This window comes from Pterocles gutturalis, unplaced genomic scaffold, assembly GCF_000699245.1.
Source record: "Pterocles gutturalis isolate BGI_N339 unplaced genomic scaffold, ASM69924v1 scaffold3241, whole genome shotgun sequence".
In the NCBI taxonomy this organism is placed as follows: Eukaryota; Metazoa; Chordata; class Aves; order Pterocliformes; family Pteroclidae; genus Pterocles; species Pterocles gutturalis.
In genome coordinates, this window is record NW_010100007.1 from 35,162 (window position 1) to 56,478 (window position 21,317).

The window sequence follows — 21,317 nt, forward strand, 5'->3', positions numbered from 1 at the left end:
GTTAAGAATCTATTATCCAAAGTAATATTGAACACAGATTCAATATTAATTTTATAGTTGGAGCTAAAAAAGTACTCTAAATGTCTACACTCAACAGTTTATGATAGAACTCGTAATTCTTGTTTTTCTCCAATTCAAAGGGCTGAAGTACCAAGTAAAAAAGAACAATAAAAAAATAAAGAAGTCCACCTATTGATCCCCTACACATCTGGTTAATTAACAGCACCTTTGTGAAGCAGAGATTTCTGAGTTGACCTGTTTCATACAACTGGGTCAGTCAAGAGGTATCTGATAGCACATGTATTAAAAATGCCATTTTAAAAGAGACATTCTAGACAACTCCCAGCTTTAACTAGTCCCTTGCCTCAGTCCACCCTTCAGTCTATAGGTAAGGGACTTCAGAAGGACACCAAGCATCAACGGCCGCTGGACTCCCAGAACTGGCACTGTCCACAACAGAATGTGTGTCAAGCACCACTGCAGTATTACAGTCTCAGTCTTGTCCTTCTTCAATTTCAACCTATTTTTTTCAGACCACTTTCTCTGAAGCATCTGCACAGTGTGAAACTAATAAGCATAATTTTATTTCATCATCCAGATAATTAAAACATTGAACTGAACCAGATCAAGGACAAACTTAAGGAACACTTAAGGTTCACCGCAGTTTTTTATTTTGATAGCTAACCAGTAAGTGGTACACTTAAGACAGTTATAAAATGAAGTAAGACTGGTTCACATGCTGTAGGTTCACATTTCCTCAACATACACTATTAGAATAGCTTTATAGAAGTCCAAATATGACATTTTCATCCTCCACAATATAAGCGTTAGAATAGCTGACGTAGGACACTGAAGGTGACACTACAGAGGATGCAAGCGTCCCACTGCTGTTGCTGTACTTAACGGTGGGAGAACAGCAATATAATCAGAAGAAACATGTCTTACCTGAAGATCTATTCTGCATTACTTCCCACCTATCAGAGAAGATACAAAGCTATCCCTAAAGGCAAGCAGAAGCTAGCTTTTTCTTTCCAAATTTTCCCTACCCCATTCCCTTCACGCACTTTTATTATTTAGAGGTATGTTATAGTAATTATACTTGGAAAATTAAGTTACAGGAAACCAAGTCACATTAACAACTGCAGTCAGATTTTGTAAAATGTGACAAGGATTTCCCCATCTACAGCTGAAGTGTTCATTTCCTTTACGTTGAGGGGAGAGGAGAGAAGCATGATTGAAATGTTTGAATAGAAATGTCTGGAGGAAAAACATGGAAACTGACCTAGAAGAAAATTATTTTTCACATCTGCAGATTAGGACAATGGCATAACACTCTTCCCTACAAAGGAAAATGGTTTCTTCACTCTCTGCCAAGAACTACAGTGAATAAGAGTCTACAATACTATCTGCAGTATGTTATGAACTCAAACACACAAAGACAACTGTTTCCACTCTCTGGTTTACTGTATTTACTTCATTATTGATCCACTTCTCATTTCTCAAACCTCTCACATAGCCTTCCTTGTAAGCATAGTTTGATGGTTAACAGTGCTCCACCTGTCAAAAAATATTAAGAATCCCTGTGTTTATAAAGGCTCACAAGATTGAGAAGCCCACCTTACTTACAACCAAGAACACTGCTGAAAAAAACTTCTCCATATCCATCTCAAAAGAAGAAAGCAATCAAAGCCCAAGTACCAGGGCTGGATAACTCACTTTCAACATCCTATCACTACAATGTCAGCTATTCCAGCTCTAGATGACAAGCAGAAGGTGGAATAATTAATTTATATCTAAAAATTGACTTAACATTCACATACATGAAAAGAAGACTGCTGTTCAATATCTTCAGTTTGTAAATTAGCAAGCTAAGAGAACGATAAAAAAAATAATTGTATTGTTATATTTCAAATATACACAAAGAAATGTAGCTTTAAAATGTTGTTTCTAAAAGATGTTTAATGTAGATCTTACCTCAACAGAGCATCGTGGAGTCACAAAGAACTGATTAAATTCATCAGGGCTGAACTCCCCAAAAATATACTAAAAATAAAAGAGAAGAACCTTTGTTAAAGAAGGATTTATATTCAATACAATTAATAAATTCATAGTAAAATGTATCAAGATACTAGCATTCAAAAAGGATCTGTGTGTTGGGAGCCAGAAATGCACCTGTTTGCATCCCAACTCTCATTTTAATTCCTTCCCAAGTCTTTAGCGAAGTACTTTAGGCTCTAAAACTGCACACAATGCATTTTCCTTCAAACTCCCACTGCAGGTAGCCGCAGCACAGACTGCAGCTCATCCCACAACCAGTTTTAAGCCAGCATTTAGAGTGAAAAGTCGCATGAGTTCGTGTAAGCCCTAATCACAAGCTGTTTTACCTTCTGAAAGAACACAGTTACACACTCTTCACAACAGAAAAACCAAGAATTACTTTCCAGAGTTCTGCTAAACTCATGAGTTATGCAAGAGTAACGGTACCACTACCTGAGTGCACAAGCAGTCCCACTGAACTGAAACTGCCTACGTGTAGAAAAATACACAAGATCTAATTAGTCATCAATTTTGGTACCGCTGCTCGTCAGAATCTTCTTACTCTTGTGCATGAAACTCTGCATAATGAACCTAAGATGAAATGTCTTTTTCCCAACATTATCTTCCTGCACCCTTTTAAATATTTTGCGTATTTTTTTCATAGAAATATAGAAGTGCCTAACTAGACCACAAAAAACCCTCACATTAAAATCAGAGTTTATACTTAGTTCACAGAAAACGAAACATTCTCTATAAAAAGATTTTTTCTCAATAAAAAAAACATATTGGCATTTCAGGGCACCTGGAAGTTTCTATTAACTTCCACCACCAGCTGTAACTAGCTGAATAGCATCTGAATGTTCAGAACAGCAGAGAGACACTAGGACAGAAAGAAGATGAACAAGGAGTTGTATAAACTGACAAAACAGACAAAAGGACTGGAAAACAGCACTAATAACACATTCTTGGCATGTGGAAGGATATTCACTTTAAGAGCCCCAAGTCACAAATATTATGGCTGTGGATAGAAGCAGATCAGTTTGGTCCAGAACATTACAGCTTACCACTCTCATCCATCTTCAGGGAACTGATGGTGATTTAAGACAATTCTTTGCTATCTACCCTTCCATCAGAAAACCAACATCAGCTTTCTCATCAGTGTTAAGTCTTGTTCATGGTAAATCCTTAGCTTGGCTGTATCTAGATGCAGTTAACTAGACTGGGAATTTAATCACTGAAAAAAAGTTCTTAAATTTTGAAACATCATCTCTAGTGAAGTCCAGACTGTTGTCACAAACTCCAGATAAAAAAAAAAAATACTATGGTTGAATTTCTGTAAGACCGTAGGTGGTTTACTCCAATAAAACCCACATACTTGCCACTTGCATGACTCACAGACATCTGCATTCATACATTTTCTATGATTCTATGATTTCAAAGCTTAAGTTTAAGCTAAATTCCACATAAATTACAAAATGTAGTTTTCTTACACAAAAAGTTATCTATACATACATCACTTTCATGTGTGGAAATAATTTAACCATTTTAATGCCCTTCAGTTATAATCTGGTTTGGTCGGCAAAGAATTCTAACAGTCAAAACAAACTGGAACATATGTGATACCGACATCTGAAGCACAACGAAGCCGTTAATGCTTTAAATAACCTTCATATATCCAGCTACTACCGAGACAGCACAACACTTAAACAGAAGAGGATTACCAAACTGTACTTGAGTGAATGGCTTCACAGTTCTTGGCACAGGACTTAAACTTGGCTCATGCTCTCAATGTAACCAAGTCATTTTTATTCAGTAACATACCAGCTAGAATTTATCATATTCCAAAAACACGCCTAAGAAAAACACTTGCTGAATCATAACTAAATTATGTTTTAGGAGCTATTTTTGATGCAGTCATGCAACAAAACAAAACAATCTCAACTATAGACTATTAAAAGTTACATAAATCCAACTTTAATTCCTCCATATAATAATACCGTCTTCATTTACCTACCAAAGTAACACAGGTCTGGTACTTCCTTCTGAGCAAAAGACAGTGCTGCTTTTTAAACAGGGAACACATGACAGTTAAACAAAATGACCATTAATACTGTCTTAACGGAAACATTTTACTATATAATGACATATTCACATAAGGAAATGCTGTGTCTATGCAACTGTTTCTTCATAACTTAAAACAGGACATTAAAAATTTCCCAACTTCTAACCCAAAACCCAATCCTAGTCAGACTATAGTGAAAAAAAAAGGCATCCCAGTTGGATCTGAAGAAACCAGACTTTGAGTTTATGAGGCTTTGTTTAACAATGCTTTATACCTGCAAACACAAAGTAAACCAGTTAAAAGTGCCCTGCATAATAAACTTACTGATGAAATGAATCACATGACTGATGAAATTAAACCTACCCAATTTAACCAACCTTTCTGTCCTCTGCCTCCCAAGTCAGCCTCGTCTTTCAAGAAATAGATTTCTGCAAGCTGCACACACAGCACCCTCTGGTAGCATAACAGAATTTTCTACCCTTTTGAAGGCACAACTGCTTGCTGAAGTGAAAAAAAAACCAAGCTATCACATCACTTGGCAAGTATAATAATGTCTACCAAAAAGGATGCACGGGAGGGAAAACCACTGCATTTTAAGCAACTTGAAATCTGGTGGTAGCTCCCTGCCTGCTGTCCACCCATCCCACATCCCAATGAATCAGCGTGCCTGGCGCTACACAAATGATCTCTGTGTAGGAACATACTTGTTTTAGCTGTGAAACAGCTTCAGAAAGACATCACTGTAGTACTTACTCTGAACCATTCATTCAAATTTAAAAAGGTTTTCTGCAACTTAAATGTCAAAGTAGTAAGCATTTTTAAGCAAGAGAGCGCTAGGATTTCATAAAAGCTATACACCCTTGCAAGAAATAATCTCATTACCAGTGTGAGATTTTGGGGTCCTAGCTGGTACACTCTAAATTATCCCACATAATTTCAAAAGCCTCAAAGTTAGCTTGTTTTTTTTCCCCACCAAACTGAAGTTTAATTACATTACTTACATAATTCCTACACATGCTACTCACAATCAGCATTATTTTACCCCACACTCTGCAAATAACATTGAAAACACACAGCAGAGATACACTAGCATGCATTAAAACTTTGCCAAACCCCTTTCAGACTATTTCAATGCCAAATGTTAGTATTTTCAGGTGTGCATTTGTACAAGAAGCAGATGTACCCATCAGGGCTACATCAAATGGATTCCTTTAAATGCCAAACTCTAACCTGCCCTACACCGTATCAATCTCTAAACATGTGTGTACATCACAGTACTCTGAGGTCCCAACCATGGGTAATAAACTGGGACTTCGCCATACAAGCTTCAAGGAAAAAGTGGGTTTCAGACACAGACTGCTTACGGTCAGCCCTAACGCAGGTAAGAGATTGTGATTTGCTTGGAGGTAAGCTGCTTGTCATACCGACCATTACCGCTGTGTCACTGCACCAACAGCCTTTTATTTTACAGTAACTACAACGGTACAGTTACCTGAGCAATGGACAACTGCCACGACAACACATATGGACAGCTGAAGGGGCCCAGTTAGCAAAAGCCATGCCCATGACCATCAGCAATACATAAGCTGAAGTATGTATGGCAATATACAAATCCTGAACATTAAAAAATATTACCAGGGAAAAGTTGAAGCTTAATTACTCAGAGCTCTACACACATTTCATTTTAAGGCAAAAGAAATCAAGCTTTCTCCAAGCAAAAATACTGTCTAGCATTCAATTACATTTTAAAAAATTAATTTTAATTTATATCCTCAAACAAGAAAATGTGCTTGAAAAACATGCTAAAGAGTAGTCAATGCTCTAAGCGGTAACTCACAAGCTAGAGCAGGAAAAAAAGAGGAAAGAGTTCAATCTTACACTGACACTGGATTTGGAAGAAAAACTAAGAGAACACTGGCAGTTTTGAAAATTTCTGATTGTAACGTTACCCCTAGACTTACTTTTCAAGATAAATAATCTCTAAGAGGCTTAATTCAGAGTCAAATCTGATCTCCCTCTCCTTCTCAGACCATCTCTGCAACTTACATAGCAGCTTTCTGTGCCAGCTCCTGGGAAAGAATCCTCTCTCTCTTTTTCGGAAGCACATATTTCACACTGCATTTCTCCCACTACTCCCCAGATTATTTAACTCTGCAGAGCAATCATTAACCTTGCATTAAATGTGTTCAAGGATCCCTTAAGATGCCTCTGTCTGGTGAGCTTGATTTCTGACATAGTTTAAGAGCAATGTCAAAATATTATCATATACGTTTCAACAATCTTCTACTTGCAGATGTACAAGAAAAACAGATGGAAAATAAGTCTCCTTGGGGGTGAAGGGGATGGAGGTGCAAAGAGGACAAGGCTTTGTGGAATTATTGAGGGGGGAAAATAAAAATCTTCCTCTATTACCTTTCCACTTTCTCATCAGCATTTCCAAACCTCTCCTTTGGAATGGAAAAACAAAACAGTAAATCCAAAACATATTGATGGATCTATTCCATTTTGCAATTCACAACTGTAACCCAATTTCACCATTTGCCAGAGATGTACAACACGTTATTAAAGACACTGAAATAAATATGATTTTAACTAATGTGAGTAAACATATACCAACATAATAAAATGCCTTTCTTGCACTGCATGATCAGAAATTGATGGCTTTTTTCATCTAGCATCTTCCATAATGATTTTTAACCACCAACCACTTTAAAATAAAATTATTCACAAGGGTTAGTTTCCCCACTTTTTTAAATGCTAGTTTCAAGATACACAAGTTTTTAACTTCTGGGACTTTTCAAATGTGAAAGCCTTCTTGCAGACACTCACACCTATGAGACCATGGATGAAAATAAAAGTAAACAATGCTTGAATAACCCTTAAAAATGAGATAGCACCAAGCTACACACAAAATCTCTCCTTTCAGATACTGACACCAACAATAAATAGCACATAAATTTAACAAAAAGTCAATGCAAAACTAAATACACCTTGTGCTGTTCTAAAATGATATCTCTTTTCACATGAAGCTGCTGGTGGAATGGGTGCTCCAGCTTTTAATTAAACTTTCTTATGTTACCAGTACTTCAGATTTAATTTATTTGCCTTATTTCCACCTATCAAGATTCTGCAATTAAATTTTGGGGATTGAATGCAAAACATTCTCACACAGCTTTGGAAAGTACCAAAAAAAAAAAAAAAAAAAAAGTAGAACTAAATTCCTGAAAATGTTTGAAAGAACTAGATACAACTGTAGTTCTGAACTCCTTCCTGTGTGACTAAAGAAAAAACATCAAAAGACCTACATCTTTGCCTTCTTCTTGAAGAACTTAAAATTGTGATACTAGAATATTATACAAATGCTCTGCGGATTAGAATTTTTTTTAAAAGTATATCACACTGGCAATATATTTTTCTACAATACAAGTTAAGAATATCGAATGAATTAGACTATTGAAGCCAGTACAGCAGAAAGGACTTTCAGCTCACATTTCCAAAACTCAGTAGTGAGCTGGTGTCACCAATTTTAGTGTTCAGTCTGACACACTGTAAGAGATCAAATTTCCTTGTGTTGAGGACCTGCCTCCCAACATTAGTTCTCTTTAAAAAAAAAAACCCTCATGTTAAATACCTCTTTTAGAGCAACACCCCAAACCCTTCTGACTGGCAGTCACTGGTGCTTCCAGTCACAAAACTGAAATCACTTTCTAAATTAATCTCTCTAACATGATTACAGTAGTACAACATACATCTGCACTCCAGCAGATTTTACACCACTTTGAACAAAACATGTCATCAATGACATCACAACGACATCTTCAAGATACTAACTGCATCTAAATTATAACACAAAGTACATTACACAAATTAACCAAATAAATCTACAGAAGAAAATTTGTTTTCTACCACACAGGAATGGAAGTAGGAGTACTTTTACCTTCGTACAATAACTCTGATGACCATCACTGACTAAGCAGCATCTTAACTATGCAGACAAACAAAAGCAGCAGTAACAGAACTAATTCCGGGGGGGAAGTTCTTCGAAGACCTCAAAGGATTAAAATGCCTGACCTGCAAGGTCTCCCCTTGTCAACGGTTTTTTTGCTGTGCTCTCCTTAACCACCTAAAAAATGAATGCTAATGTACGCAACTGCCTGTAATGAAATCTCCGCTGGTATTCCAGTCTAGCAACATGAACTCTCTCCTGAAGGAATACAAGGAGGAGGAGTACGTGCTACACAGCTGGTTGTCCTAGAAAAATGGGAAGAAATAGCACTGCTGATGCATCATCATCTTGGCATCACCTGTGCTACAAGAAAGCTAGGAAAATGAAATGTCAACTTCTGCTTTCAAGAAGCATTAACGTGGCTTTCATCTAATAACCAACAGCTTCAGATCTTCCAGTCAAATTAGTTTAAGCTGTGAATACTCCCACTTCAACAGCTTTTCCACAAACGACTTAAAAATACAGCTTTTACTTAATGGCAGCAAGGAATCATTTAACTGTATCCAAGCAGAAGGCCTAACAAGTCAAAACTAGTTCACATATAAATGGAAATGATGAAATAGTTTATGTATACCATAAGCTGTACAATCTTGCTCACCGAGCTACTTCCACAAAGTGTACTTATACTTAAAGCTATCAGGATAGGCTGGAGTAGAGGAAGAAAATGAACCAGAAGTCTGTTTCTGGCAAGGAAAAAAGGGCACATGCATATGACTGCATTTGGGTTTTATTAGCAGAGAAAATGCTCTTACATTAGTCATCCCAGCAGCAAAATAAGCTATTTCTCCTTTACCCTTTCCGTCTCTCTCATTTTGTCAAGATTTGTCTTTCTCTGGCAAGTGTAGGGAAAACCTTCCCTCAGGTTCCCCCTCCTCCTGAGGTGAAATCCATCAAGCCTTAGTACACAGATGATTATTTAATTTGATACAACAAGGTTTTTTAACTTCCAAATCCCAAGAAAGTTATTGGTAAAATGCTTATAAAAACACAGACAAAATTGTGAGACTGAAAAACAGGTTTGTTTGGGGTTTTTTTAGATTCCTAATTTGCAAGCAACAACCCAACTAGGTGCTATAAAGACCACTAGCCATATATTTACAGTTGTATCACAGCCTAAACAGTGGTATTTTAGGCAAACCAGTTTCTGAAAAAACCCGATGTTGATATATCCTCTTTATGGAAAAAATAAAGTCCATTTGTAAAAATAAGAATGCATGGAAGTGAAGCTGTACTTTAAGGTGGAGTGGCTGCATATTAAAGCTTTTAACAGCTGAAAAAGCACCGAAACCTGAGCAAACTCTTAGTACAGCTTACAGTCCTTTATCAGGAGCCTACAGCTTACAACGAACATTTAACTAATCTACATAGTGCCCAAAGAAAGATCACAGCTAGGTAAATGTAGGTCAACTAAACCCATGAGTCAGTGCAACTCTGCCTGCCTAACATTTAAGCAAGCCAAGGCTCAAAAATACAGTACATGACTGTACCTTCCTTTTTTTTTTTTTTTTTTTGCCAATTCAGGGTTTCTTGGATGTTATTCCAGAACTCTTACAGCTGAAAAAAGTCAGGCATTTTCCACAGATTTTACATGAATTAATCTGAGGGGAATTGATTCCATTTTAGAAAAAAAAAAAAAAAAAGATCATTCTCAAAAGCTCATTTTCAGATCAGAGGAAAAAACAGATCACTGGCTAGTATGAAAGCACAGGCTGGTGAAATTTCAGTCACAGCCATAGCATTACTGGAAGGGCAGACTTAATGAACAAACGGCTCCCACAGTCTGACGCTATCAAGGGGGCACAAAGTGGGTCTGAGCAGTTTATCCTGAAGACTGTAATTCAAACATTGACAAAAGCAGAGCAGGTTGTGCTCTTTCATTATTATTTGTTTTCATCAATTACATAGCATACTTAAATAACAGCAACACACTGAACAATAACCATATAAAAAACTGCCAAAACAGAAGCCAATTTCTTACACCCAAACAAATTCTGTTTATGTACTCTCTTCAGTCTATTACCAAAAATGAGGTGCTTGTTGGCATTCTTCCACTGCAAACAAACAGCAGCTGCCATAAGTGCAACCAGGCCAAGGAAGCTGCTGAAAGTGCTGACTGTAGTTTGGGGGTGGGAGGGGGGAGAATAAAGAATAACCCATCATCTTACACAGACATCATTGCATCTCTGAGTGTGGTGTACTTCCCCCAGCCACAGAAAGGAAAGTCTCCCACCTTCTGGCCTCCCAAGCGGGACTGCCCCAGAAAAAAAAAAAAAAAAAAAATCTGCTCTTTAACATTTAAAGCTTTCCTCAATTGATATTTTTCTTCTGTTCCACAGAACAAAAAAAAAAAAAAACAAAGCATGCCCAAAAGCAGCCACAGTTTTATTGTGCAAACAATAAAAAGTATAAAGAAGGCGGTGTGGCTCTATCACTTCTATGTGATCCGAAAGCAATGGCCCAGTGACAGGAGGAGTACATCTAAATTTGATACACCTTTCAATTTGCATCCCATGAGAGAACATCAGGTGTTTTTGATTTACTCTTTTTCAAGCAGAAGAAAATACCTTCCTCGGACCTTCAACTGGAACCCACTGGTTACACAAACAAGAGCTGCAGTGAAGAGCAGTCACTTTGGGACTACAGCAGGAACACCTGGGAAGCGCACTGCGGACAGTAAAAAAGAGAGATGGCAACAACTGCCTTGTCAGAGCTGATTACATCAAATCTTACTTCTCTGGAGAGCAAAAGATGGAATTTCTGACACCTTTATACCAGCAGCTCCACCAGTACAAGCCCACAGAACATCTGCTAGTGATCCAAAGAAGTAACTTTTTCCAAACTATTTTCTTGTGATGTTAAATCAAAACAAAAGCCAAACAAAAATACTTTCCTATTAAATTCTCCAAACAAGCAGTCCTTGCAAATATCAAAAGTAAATTCTTCCAAAATGGATAGATGGGGCCTTCCTCAGTTTTGAATTCAAGAACAGTGGTCAGTAAAACACCTACTGCTAAGCCTCTACTTCACACCCTCGAAGAGTTTGAAAACCCCAGCTTCAAGCTGGTTGCTCATAATAGTGCAAACACATTGACTTCAAGCTCTTCAAGTTCCACTTCCACTGAACTAGTTAACTTAGTCTAATGTGCAAATTATAAACTCTTCCTATAATGAAGAACAAAAATAATTAAGACCTGAATTATTCTGATGTACTGTAGCATGATAAGCACTGAGGAAAGAGAAGCTGGAACATGAAGTTACTCAAGAACACAGCCAGTTTAACTACTATTTTTATGAGAGGTGGGGCAGGCAAAACAATCTCTTACTAATTTTATCTAATACCTCCCAGCAGAAAAACCCTGTTGTTAGACATTTTTTTCCTCTGCCAGACTAAAATCATTAGGGCTGCAAACTTTGGTGCCAGATACCTACAGCAGAACAAACTTCTAAGAACATGGAAGTAAAATCAGTTTTGCATCTCAAAAACACTGCTTTGGCCACGTTAAATAGCAAATTGTCTTTGAACACCTCACAGCAGTCCACCGGAATTCCAGACATGGAATCATCATTTTTTCCTGAAGCTTACAAAATCTTTAACAGGTATTTTAGCAACTAATATTTTGAAGAATTGTTTTCAACAAGCTTCTCTCAATTCCTCCAGGTGAAAGAACAGCACACACACTATCTTTTTTACCATCTGCATAGTTTGTAGGATCGAGGAGCCAGTACATTCCTACCCAGCAAGGCACGATGCTCTGGGCTACCAGAACAAAGCCAGGCTTTCCCTGGAATGGCTTCCAGCTAGCAAGCTTCAGAGGTGCTTGGCAGTGCCCTGGCAGAGGAAAGCCTTTCTTCTGTGCTTACTGTACCTGGGTTTACCTCATAGGCAACTTTTATCATTCAAAACCATAATTTTAAAAAGTAAATCTACTACATCTAGAGTTGGAAGAGTTTATTAAAAAGAAAAAAACGGAGGTAGAGCTCTGGGAAGAAAAAGCGCAACAAGACTCTGAGTTTGAATAAGTTAAAGAAGTTTGAATATAAGCACACTGTTAAGTGGTTCAAGAAGGATATTACAATTGGCTTGATGAGGCCAAAGATGAGGAACAAGTCAGATGAAGAGATGACACAGGACAGAGGCAGCACAGGGAAAAAAAGAAATGGAAAGAACCGGTCTGTGCCTGAGAGACCACTCTCCTCTCCAAAAGCTGAATTATCACCCATAATTCTGGAATCACATAATCCTTCTGCTGTTGTCAGAAACCTCTTTAGTTCAGTTTCAGCAGCATGTATCTTAGTTCCTTTAATAATACTCTCTCTCTCTTGCAAATTGCTCCACGCACTTGATCCATGTACATGAAGGTGCTAACCATGCAGATACAGCACCATGCAGGACAGCACCCTATTATTTCAGATAAGAAAATTACACTAAAAATTATGCTTGTAAAATCAAGCAAACCTGCACAAAAATAAAGATCAATTGTATCTTCGTTTGATTCCTGCTAGTTTGTGTACATTTGATATTTTCTTTTCTTATTTCCACTACTCAGACCTTCACAGAGGACCAATACCTCACAAGATCAATACAGACCTGTCCCAGGGGACAATTCCACCCTGGGCAGTAAGGAGACCGCTGTTCCAGTTTGTCAAGCAAGCTGAAAAATACACTGGAAGATAAAGAAAAGTAAGAAAAGCATGGATAGCCTCTGAATAACTGCAGCTAAATGTGGAAAACCGAAATTTATCCCTAACAGCACCACAGCTAGACAAGTCACCCACACAATGCTCTTCACAAGGAATTACTCAGGGCAGGATTTAAGATGGCTAAGATAAGTTGTGGTAAAAATTGGCGATCTGGTCTTCATCCTGACCAGGAATACAGATTAGCACCTTCAGAAGGCAGTTGAGCCCACCTACCCAGGACTGATACGCCTCTTCTGGACTAACTTTGTACCTCAACCCTAAACTTTGCAAGTGCTGAATATGCTCAGACCTACAACTGAGATTCAACTTAGAAAGTTTACTATTAACCTAAATGTGGTGCAAAGTCCTATCAAAACCACATCAGCCACCAAGAATAAAAGAAGACAACGCAAAAGCTAATGCTACCCAGAGCTTGTACAAGAGTAACCACCATGGCAAGACACCACGCATTTAACAGTGACAGTAAGAGGAAAAAACCCTGGCTGATCACTAAAAATAAGCACCACCTGCTCCATTCACCAAGGCCACACAGTTTTTACTCGACTTTTTGTTTTGCTGGATTTACAATCCTACCTCTTCTCTGTGCCAGTTCTGGCACATGCTGAACTGATCAGCAAGATGATTATACTCAAACCGAGAGAAAATAATCCAGATTTTTTCTTTCTCCCCTGTGGGAAAGAGGTTTTAGAGAAGGTGAGGAGCCAATGTAAAGCAAAAGATGCAAGTGGCCAGGAGCGAGGAAGAATGACACCTTCCCCTTTGCAAAAATGGGTTATAATCTCCTAGAGAAACAGCCAAAAATAAACCAGAGAACGGCAAAAACCAGTGATTGGTAAATGACTCAAGGGGATCACAGAAATAAACAACTAGCACCACATAATAAAGGCTCCTATATTTTAAGTTCTGTAACTGCTCAAGTTTGAGAGTAATTCTACAGGGGTTCTTACTCTCAAGCCCCTTCCGCTACTTCACCACATGACAAATTTGTATGCTGTATGTCCCTCCGGCAGACAGAAACTGAGGACATCACCTATTGTTTTGATTCTCAGTATATATACAGCCATCCATCTCCTCTACCAGCCTGACATGTGATAAGTGGCAGGGGGAAACCTGAGAGGATCTGGCACTGCCCATGACAGCAACTTTGTATTTTGAAGTGGCATGCAAGTTAAAATGAAAATTGGGACACCACACATATGCCACCTCCTCCTGAGATAGTTTAAGAGCTTAAGTATCTGCAACACAATTCTATGTAGATGCAAGATAGCTGTTAAAATGAATGCACAGATTAATACTCTGCTGCAACTAAAACACAGATAGTATGCATATTAAATGCCCACATTTTTAAATGGCAGCATTAAAAACTGGGTATGAATATGACAGTAGGTTTACTGTACGATAACAACGCTGTCAATTTTAAGACTTTTTTTAGGTACTCATTTCAAAAGAATAACACAGATAGTGGTGCTACTTCATGTCTTTCCTTAGACGAGATTTTCTGTTAGCATTCAGATTTTTCTTGCACATATGAACAAACAGAATGCAGAACAGAGCACTCAAGATATTTCCCAACACATTTACAACACTGAAGATACTGAAATTCTCTTGCTTTCTGAGGGGGAAAAAGGGACTAATCCAGAGCGCACTATTACTGACAAAGCTCACAATGCTATGAGATCAGAGTACACAACCAACAGCTTATGCACCCTCTCCATCCAGGGAGGAGTTGGAGGCACCACTTCCCTAGGACACAGCAGAGGCTGCTGCTGTCTGCAGCGTCCCTGCTCACACTCCTCACCTCCACAAGCACATCTGCAACTCCAGCACCTTCTATCCTCTCCCTCATCCACCTACAGGGTAAGCACTGATGAGAACTCAGGGAAACCTCTATTTAAAGAATGCAATTACACCAAAGCAGAAAACCATAATGGCCTTTATGTGACAATCATTAGTATTAAGTGTAATACATGTCCATTGCCTTCATCCTCCCCAATTAAGGAAACTCTGAGTCTCCGGCAACATCTGAAACACTGCATGCCAGCATCTGGTATTTACAGCCATTTTGACTTGCAGCAACAAGAGTGACCACCACAATTCAGTGCTGTGTTTGAACAAAGGTAAAGTTCAAAAGACTGAGAACGCAAACCTGTTGACATGAGCAAACTCAGCGGCTTTACTTCTTCTGCTCTGAAAGCTGACTACTCCCATTTCACACTTTTATGATTCTGCTGCACCTACATTTTCTGTCGCTTACAATGCCAGGATGATAATTTTATGTATCTCATCCTTGCTTGCTATGAAAGCATATTAACCACGTAAGTCCTTTCTTTATTAAGTTTTATTATGGAGCCTTCCACTACCTGCGATTCATGGAGGCTTAAACTTCTTGTTATGGGGCAACAGACTAAGGTCACAGCCTTTAGCCAAGAAGAAGAAAATGAGTATTGGGAATTGCCTAAGTAAATTGTCTCTGGCTTTTTTCCAACTTTGTAACAATTAACTACAGTGCCCCACTGAAATTTTCAAACAGTGGCAGCTTTGGTTTTATATCCCAAAGGCAGCAGAGGAACAGAAGGTGAGGTCTTCCACGCTTTAAGGACATTACAGTGCAATTTCTTACTTTCTTTGGTAACAGCTAGCTATTTTTGGAAACCATATGATTTAATGGATAGGCTGAAGTAGACTGAACTCAAGAGAACTTGATTCTTCTTGCAATTCAGCTGTAACTTGTGCTGACAATGGCTCTTTTTCTCTCTGCTTTATTTCCCTCTCCTTTTATCATACCTACTCATATTTAAAATGACAAGAACAGCCCATATTATGTACCGGTATAGCATCATTTTTAACCAAATACCCTCCTAAGCAGCATGGTCCAAAAACATTATTTGAACATAATTAATCTAATTGCCTGTTGCTACCATCAAGCTAAGCAACTGAAGTTTTTCATTTTCCTCTCCATCCCTCCTAATACCTGCAGCAAGAATCAAAAGCATTATCAAGATCGTGTCTCCATCTCCCCTATTTCCCTGTCAGAGTAATTTCTTTAAATCCCACCTTGTACAAAAGGTTAGCTTTGAATTCATTTCCTTCTTTAAAACTTACACTCAGCCTGTTCAAACAAGAGCCATGTGCAACAGGAACTCTGCTTCACCAGACAACCCGGAGCGAGAATATCTGTGGTTTGATACCACGTACAGAATCTGAAGTCTTGACGCATCCACACAATGAGAGTCAGCACATCTGAACTCACTCTTGTCATCCGATACCTGCTAATCCCACCTGCATTCCAGGACTTTTCAATGCATATATTTTTGCACTACAGGCTAAAGAGCAAATTATATACGTGTTCCCGCTGAGATAGGTATGTGCACATGGCAAAGCTGTTAAGTACTCATGGAAATAAGAACACTACCCTAACACTGTAAGAATCACTATTGGTAACACGTTGCTACACTACCTACAAAGGAATCCCACTCCAACAGGACAAAACGTTTTCACTACAAAAGCCTTCACTTCTTTGTATGAATGATACACAGCGTCTGTATTTTAAGTTACACTGGTAAATCCACTGCCAGCCTGCAACATTCCTGGGGAAAAATGGAGCAAGACATCTGTGAATCACTACAGCAGGCTCTAAATGTTGTATGAAAAAACACGCCCGCTGCACTGAGGGAATACAGCCTTGCTATTTCTGCTAGTGTGTTCAGTCTAGTTCAAGTAAAACAGAGAGCAGTCTTTCATACACACAATTCTCGGAAGAAAACCTACTTTCTTATATGCTTTTTAAATACATCTTTTCAAACAACCTTTAGAGATACGTTCTTCCTAACAGCTTCTTACAGACAGGACATTCTCCTCTTCCACCTCAGAGCTGAACCCCAACCAGGGGGGTTACTTTTTTAACATAGTAAAAAAGAGTTACAGAACCCTGAAGTGATTTTCCAATTTGTGTTAACATGAGATTCAAGGGAAGCTGATCCACATCCCTTTCTCTCCTACCATCATTTCAATGTAAATAACATACAATGCTTCTTTTAAAACTTCCATACACCATACGAGTTCACATACAATACTACAGGCAGCAAAATTCCCAAAAGCACTCTTGCACATTTCTTTCAATCTGTACAGCACTAACATCTGTGACTATCATAGGATCCTAAGAAGGCCCTTCTTAATTTTATGTTAAACACGTGCTTCTCCATGAGGTGTATGATTTAAATAAGCCTTACACAAACACTTGGTTAGGGCCACTGTGATTTAAGCTACCTCCTGCCTAACTAGATGTGAAGAAAAACAGACCTTGTAGCACACACCAAAGATCAATATATCTTACATTGTCAAACAAGGAGGAAAAGTTCTTACATGTATTTAAAATATCAAGAACATCTGCAATTAAATTAGGTATTAGAAAATCAAATAAAAAATGAAAAAGACTAACGTACTTCAAAGTTTTACTCTATTAGTGTGTTAATATATTAACATGAGAGTCAATCTAACAAAACCCTTTAAGGTGTTTTTAAAATAACCAACGCAGCCCCATTATTGGGATCCTTAAAACACAGTCTTCAATGCATATGTTACATTTTCATAAAATAAAAATAGGGTTTAGAATCCCAATTTTAATCCCACTACTCCATTATGGAGTATTTGTGTGTGTATATATATATATATATATACACACTTTTTTTTCCACCACGAAGCATAACCCTTTGTTCCCTAATCCCCAGTTGTATGTTTAATGATCACACATAAAACACTTCCACCAAAAAGAAAAAACCGCAGCTCTAGCATGTTTAATTCTTTGGAAATGAACATCTACATTGCTGAAATGGCATTCGAGTGACAAATGACTATAATCCAATGGCCCAAGGCCAGCAACTTCTATTACAAGAGATTTGGCCATTTTGTACGACACAGCATGTTGCTTGTACACCACTAAACAGAAATCAGACTGCTTAGTTTACCTATAACCAAAACCACACTTAACTTCACAAGCATTTTAACAGTTCCGTGAATGGAAAAAGCAGGGTGTCTAAGCAACTGCCTACAAAAACTGTATTTCTTAATAGGAAAATGGCTGGATCCATTCTAAAAAATCTCCATAACAGTGCCTAGAATGCACAGAATAAATACCAGTGATTGACAAAAGCTGTGAGGTTTATTCCATTATCTGCATGTTGTCATATAGATCCAAACTTCAGTTCTATGCCACTTTTCCCAGACTTCCTTTTTTTTTTTTTCAAGTTAACCAACCCACATTCACCCACTGTACTCTGCGGGGATTCACCATTCACATTTTGGAAAGCCAAACGATACCTTCTAGCTACCTAAACCCACAGCTTCAGCCGCAGCCTGAATTCCCGAGACCACGGAAGCCTAGCACAACCACCGGGCAAAAGCTCTAGCAAAAGGACCAACCCAGCCCCTTCTGCACAGTAAAAGCAGGACTCAAAGAAAAAAAAAAAAAAAAAAAAAAAAAAAGAGAGACAAATCCATCTTCTTCACCCCTTTAAAACACAGAACACCAACTGCACAGGACAGAGAAGAAGCAGCAGCGCTTGGACACCTCTCTCCAAATCCACCCACTGGCAGCCCTTGCCCAGAGCCACCTTTCATTTTGTGTTCTGGGTGCCCCCCATAGTTTTCAGCGTTCTGCAGAAACCTGACAGACAGAATCCACATTGCCCTCTACTCCAAACACTTCTTTCTGCCTGTAAGGATACTGTCACATCAGACACATCTGCACGGATACAAACAAGCTAGCACACAAAACTCATCCAGCTGCATAACAGCCTTTTTTTTAAAAAAAAAAAAAGATTATTTTTGAGACAGATCGATTTCCTAATCAAGGTCACCCACAAACGTCAGGCAGTGCAGAGCAAATGCCTACAGACTGTTGCTTTTTTTTTTTTCTTTTCTTCTTTTCTTCCAGAAACAGCACTGGCTTAAGGGAACATCAAACTACACCCTGCCAGGGAGCAACACTCCAAGCCAGCCGTAAAAGAGGTAGTTTGCCGTGCAGTGTTTCAGGGAGTCGGATTGCATGCCATGTTCCGAGTTCCAGTTATTCTGGTTGCCAGGCCAGACACAAGCTTGGGTGAGGATGAGCAGCAGCTTAGGAGCTTGTTCAGCTCTTTCTGAACACAAACTCTACTGGTTTTAACCCCCCTGGTTTTGGGGCAATACCGTACATTTAAAATGGCACTGAGTTAATGTGACACCACAGCAATGGTGAAGGAACAAAACAAGCATAAATGATTCATTCTGCTATGGTATCCTCTCTTCTGCTTGTTTTCACAAGATTTATAAATGATGTGTTTGTATGAATTCTTTCTATGAAAAACAATAAGGAAAGTGGCTAAAACAACTGTTTATACAGTTCCTACAGAGTATTACTCTTTCCAAACAGGGAAACAGTTTGTAAAACGTCTTTTTTTTTTTTAAGAAGATTTTTAGAGGACATTCATAATGAATGGTTTCAACTATATTCAGCGCTAAGTCAGATCAACATCTGTAGTGTCGTACAAAACCGGTAATGATACAACAGGTTTCCTTCTAGCTCTCCTTAACAACAAAAAAAAAAAGTCTTACAGATTTTGAATATACCCAGAACATGCCCAGAAAACTGACATCAACACTTAAATATCTCATTAAATTATGATGAAATTACAGCATGAAACACAGAGGTACAAGTGACCAGCAATATCTAAACTGTGTTACCATGTATTCCTGCACTTGCTGACTAGCTGGCCATCCAAAATTAATCCCCCTTTGAAAATAAAGGATATGTTTCGTGATTCATCTGTTAGAACGTGCAAACTGACTGATGAAATATTTCTGCCCCCTATTACATGGATACATTAATTGGCAGAAATCTGACTACGCATTTTAGCTATTAGGAGAGCGTGATTTTCTTGAAGACTTCTTTTTCCCATGTGACAAAAAAAAGTCTCAATTTCGGTACACTCAGATTACAGTCACACAGAAAAACTAAGCATATTTGCCAAGGTCCCTGCATTATGACACAAACGTAAGGACTAAATGATGTTATTTAATCTTGTGCTCAGAATAGATAACTTTTATTGAAACTCTATTTTTTCTACTGCTCTGCAACACTACCATCCTAAAATAAAAAGGGAACACCTACATGTAAAACTGCATCCCTGAACTTCTCTGCAGGTTCCCCATCCAAAAACATCCAAAACGTTGTTACCTTACTTCAGCATTATTGCACTGTACATCCCAGACAGCATCTAAATAAACCGTTTATATTAGGGGGGGGACACCACAAAACTAGGCTGTGTTTAATGATACGAACAAAGTGTTAACTGAAAGGTATCTCACAGATTTGTTTCCAGATTATATAAAAAAATGTAAGCAGTAATCCTTAAGAGACCTAAATATCTACCTTTACCTTAGAGGAGGCTAATTTAAAATAGCGTACGCACAAGTTACTACAAAAGATGAATTTACAGTCTAGTTTAATTACAGCTGTGCAGTGCTTCACCATAAACTAAATCATCATCTGAACTTTTTTTTTTTGTTTCAAGGTACACCAACTTTTAATTAAATACAGACACAAAAGTTCCCTCAGTTCTTCTAAATCCAAAAAAAAGATGCAGTGTAAACTCAGTCTTAACAAACCGACCACATGCACTGCTGTCTAGTGCTGAGGGGAGGGGAAAGCAATGAGTAAAACAGCTTCCGAGTTGGACACCGAATCCTTTTGACATATGTGCCACTCATTCATTAAAGCAGTAAAAAAACATGCCTAAGCGAGTTTCCTCCACTTAGAAAGAAAAGTTGAAGGATACAGAATTTTAAAACAATTTTACATTTTAAACTGATTTCACAAACTGCAACTGCCCTCAGAACACCCACATTAACAAAATTGGGTCCCTCTTTCTCTCAAACGTAAATAATTCAAGCTGGACAAGAAATTTCATTATAGTTTCCACTAATTACAAACTTTTCTTTAGGGAAAAATCATTGTCGGTGCCACTAGTGCACAACTTCATTACACGTGGACTTTAACCACCCCTCAGAAAAAAAAATACTACAGGATTCTGAATAAAGCATCACCTTGTCTGAAACACTTAAATGTTATCAAAGATGTTTTCCACCACAAAATACATAGTTTCTTAACAAAATTATCTTTAACATGATCAAAGTTTTCTTAACTTCATTATTTCCTAAAACTCCTCAGCGCACCGCACGCACCGCATGTTATTTTTGGGAGAAAAACCTTACAGGAAAGAAATAGAGATGTTAGCTCATTCAATCACTTGCTCTAAGCACACAGCAGATTAGACCAGGGATCGAGCTTTTAACTTCCAGTGAAAAACCACCACGATTGCAGTTTGTTATTTTTTTTACTCCACGCACAAACCCGGCTGGTTTAGCTACCGGGAGGCAGAAAGCGCACACGCATCCCCACGCACAGCGATCTTGCAACACTCAGCCCTTTGCACCCCACTGCACTGAGGTTTATCGAGTGTTTGGGCGGGGGGG

The 21,317-nt window shown here is 38.3% G+C and overlaps 1 protein-coding gene across 1 annotated transcript in view; it reads right to left on the bottom strand.

Annotated features, from left to right (window-relative positions):
* USP10 (ubiquitin specific peptidase 10) overlaps nt 1-5,530 on the bottom strand; it is a 33,037-nt gene extending 27,507 nt beyond the window's left edge. The window contains exons 1-2 of the mRNA XM_010077908.1: nt 5,378-5,530; nt 1,975-2,043 (exon numbers count right to left, since the gene is read on the bottom strand). Of these exons, the coding sequence (XP_010076210.1) occupies nt 1,975-2,043; nt 5,378-5,530 (222 nt within the window). The remainder of the gene's footprint in view (nt 1-1,974; nt 2,044-5,377) is intronic.
* Nucleotides 5,531-21,317: the final 15,787 nt, after the last annotated feature.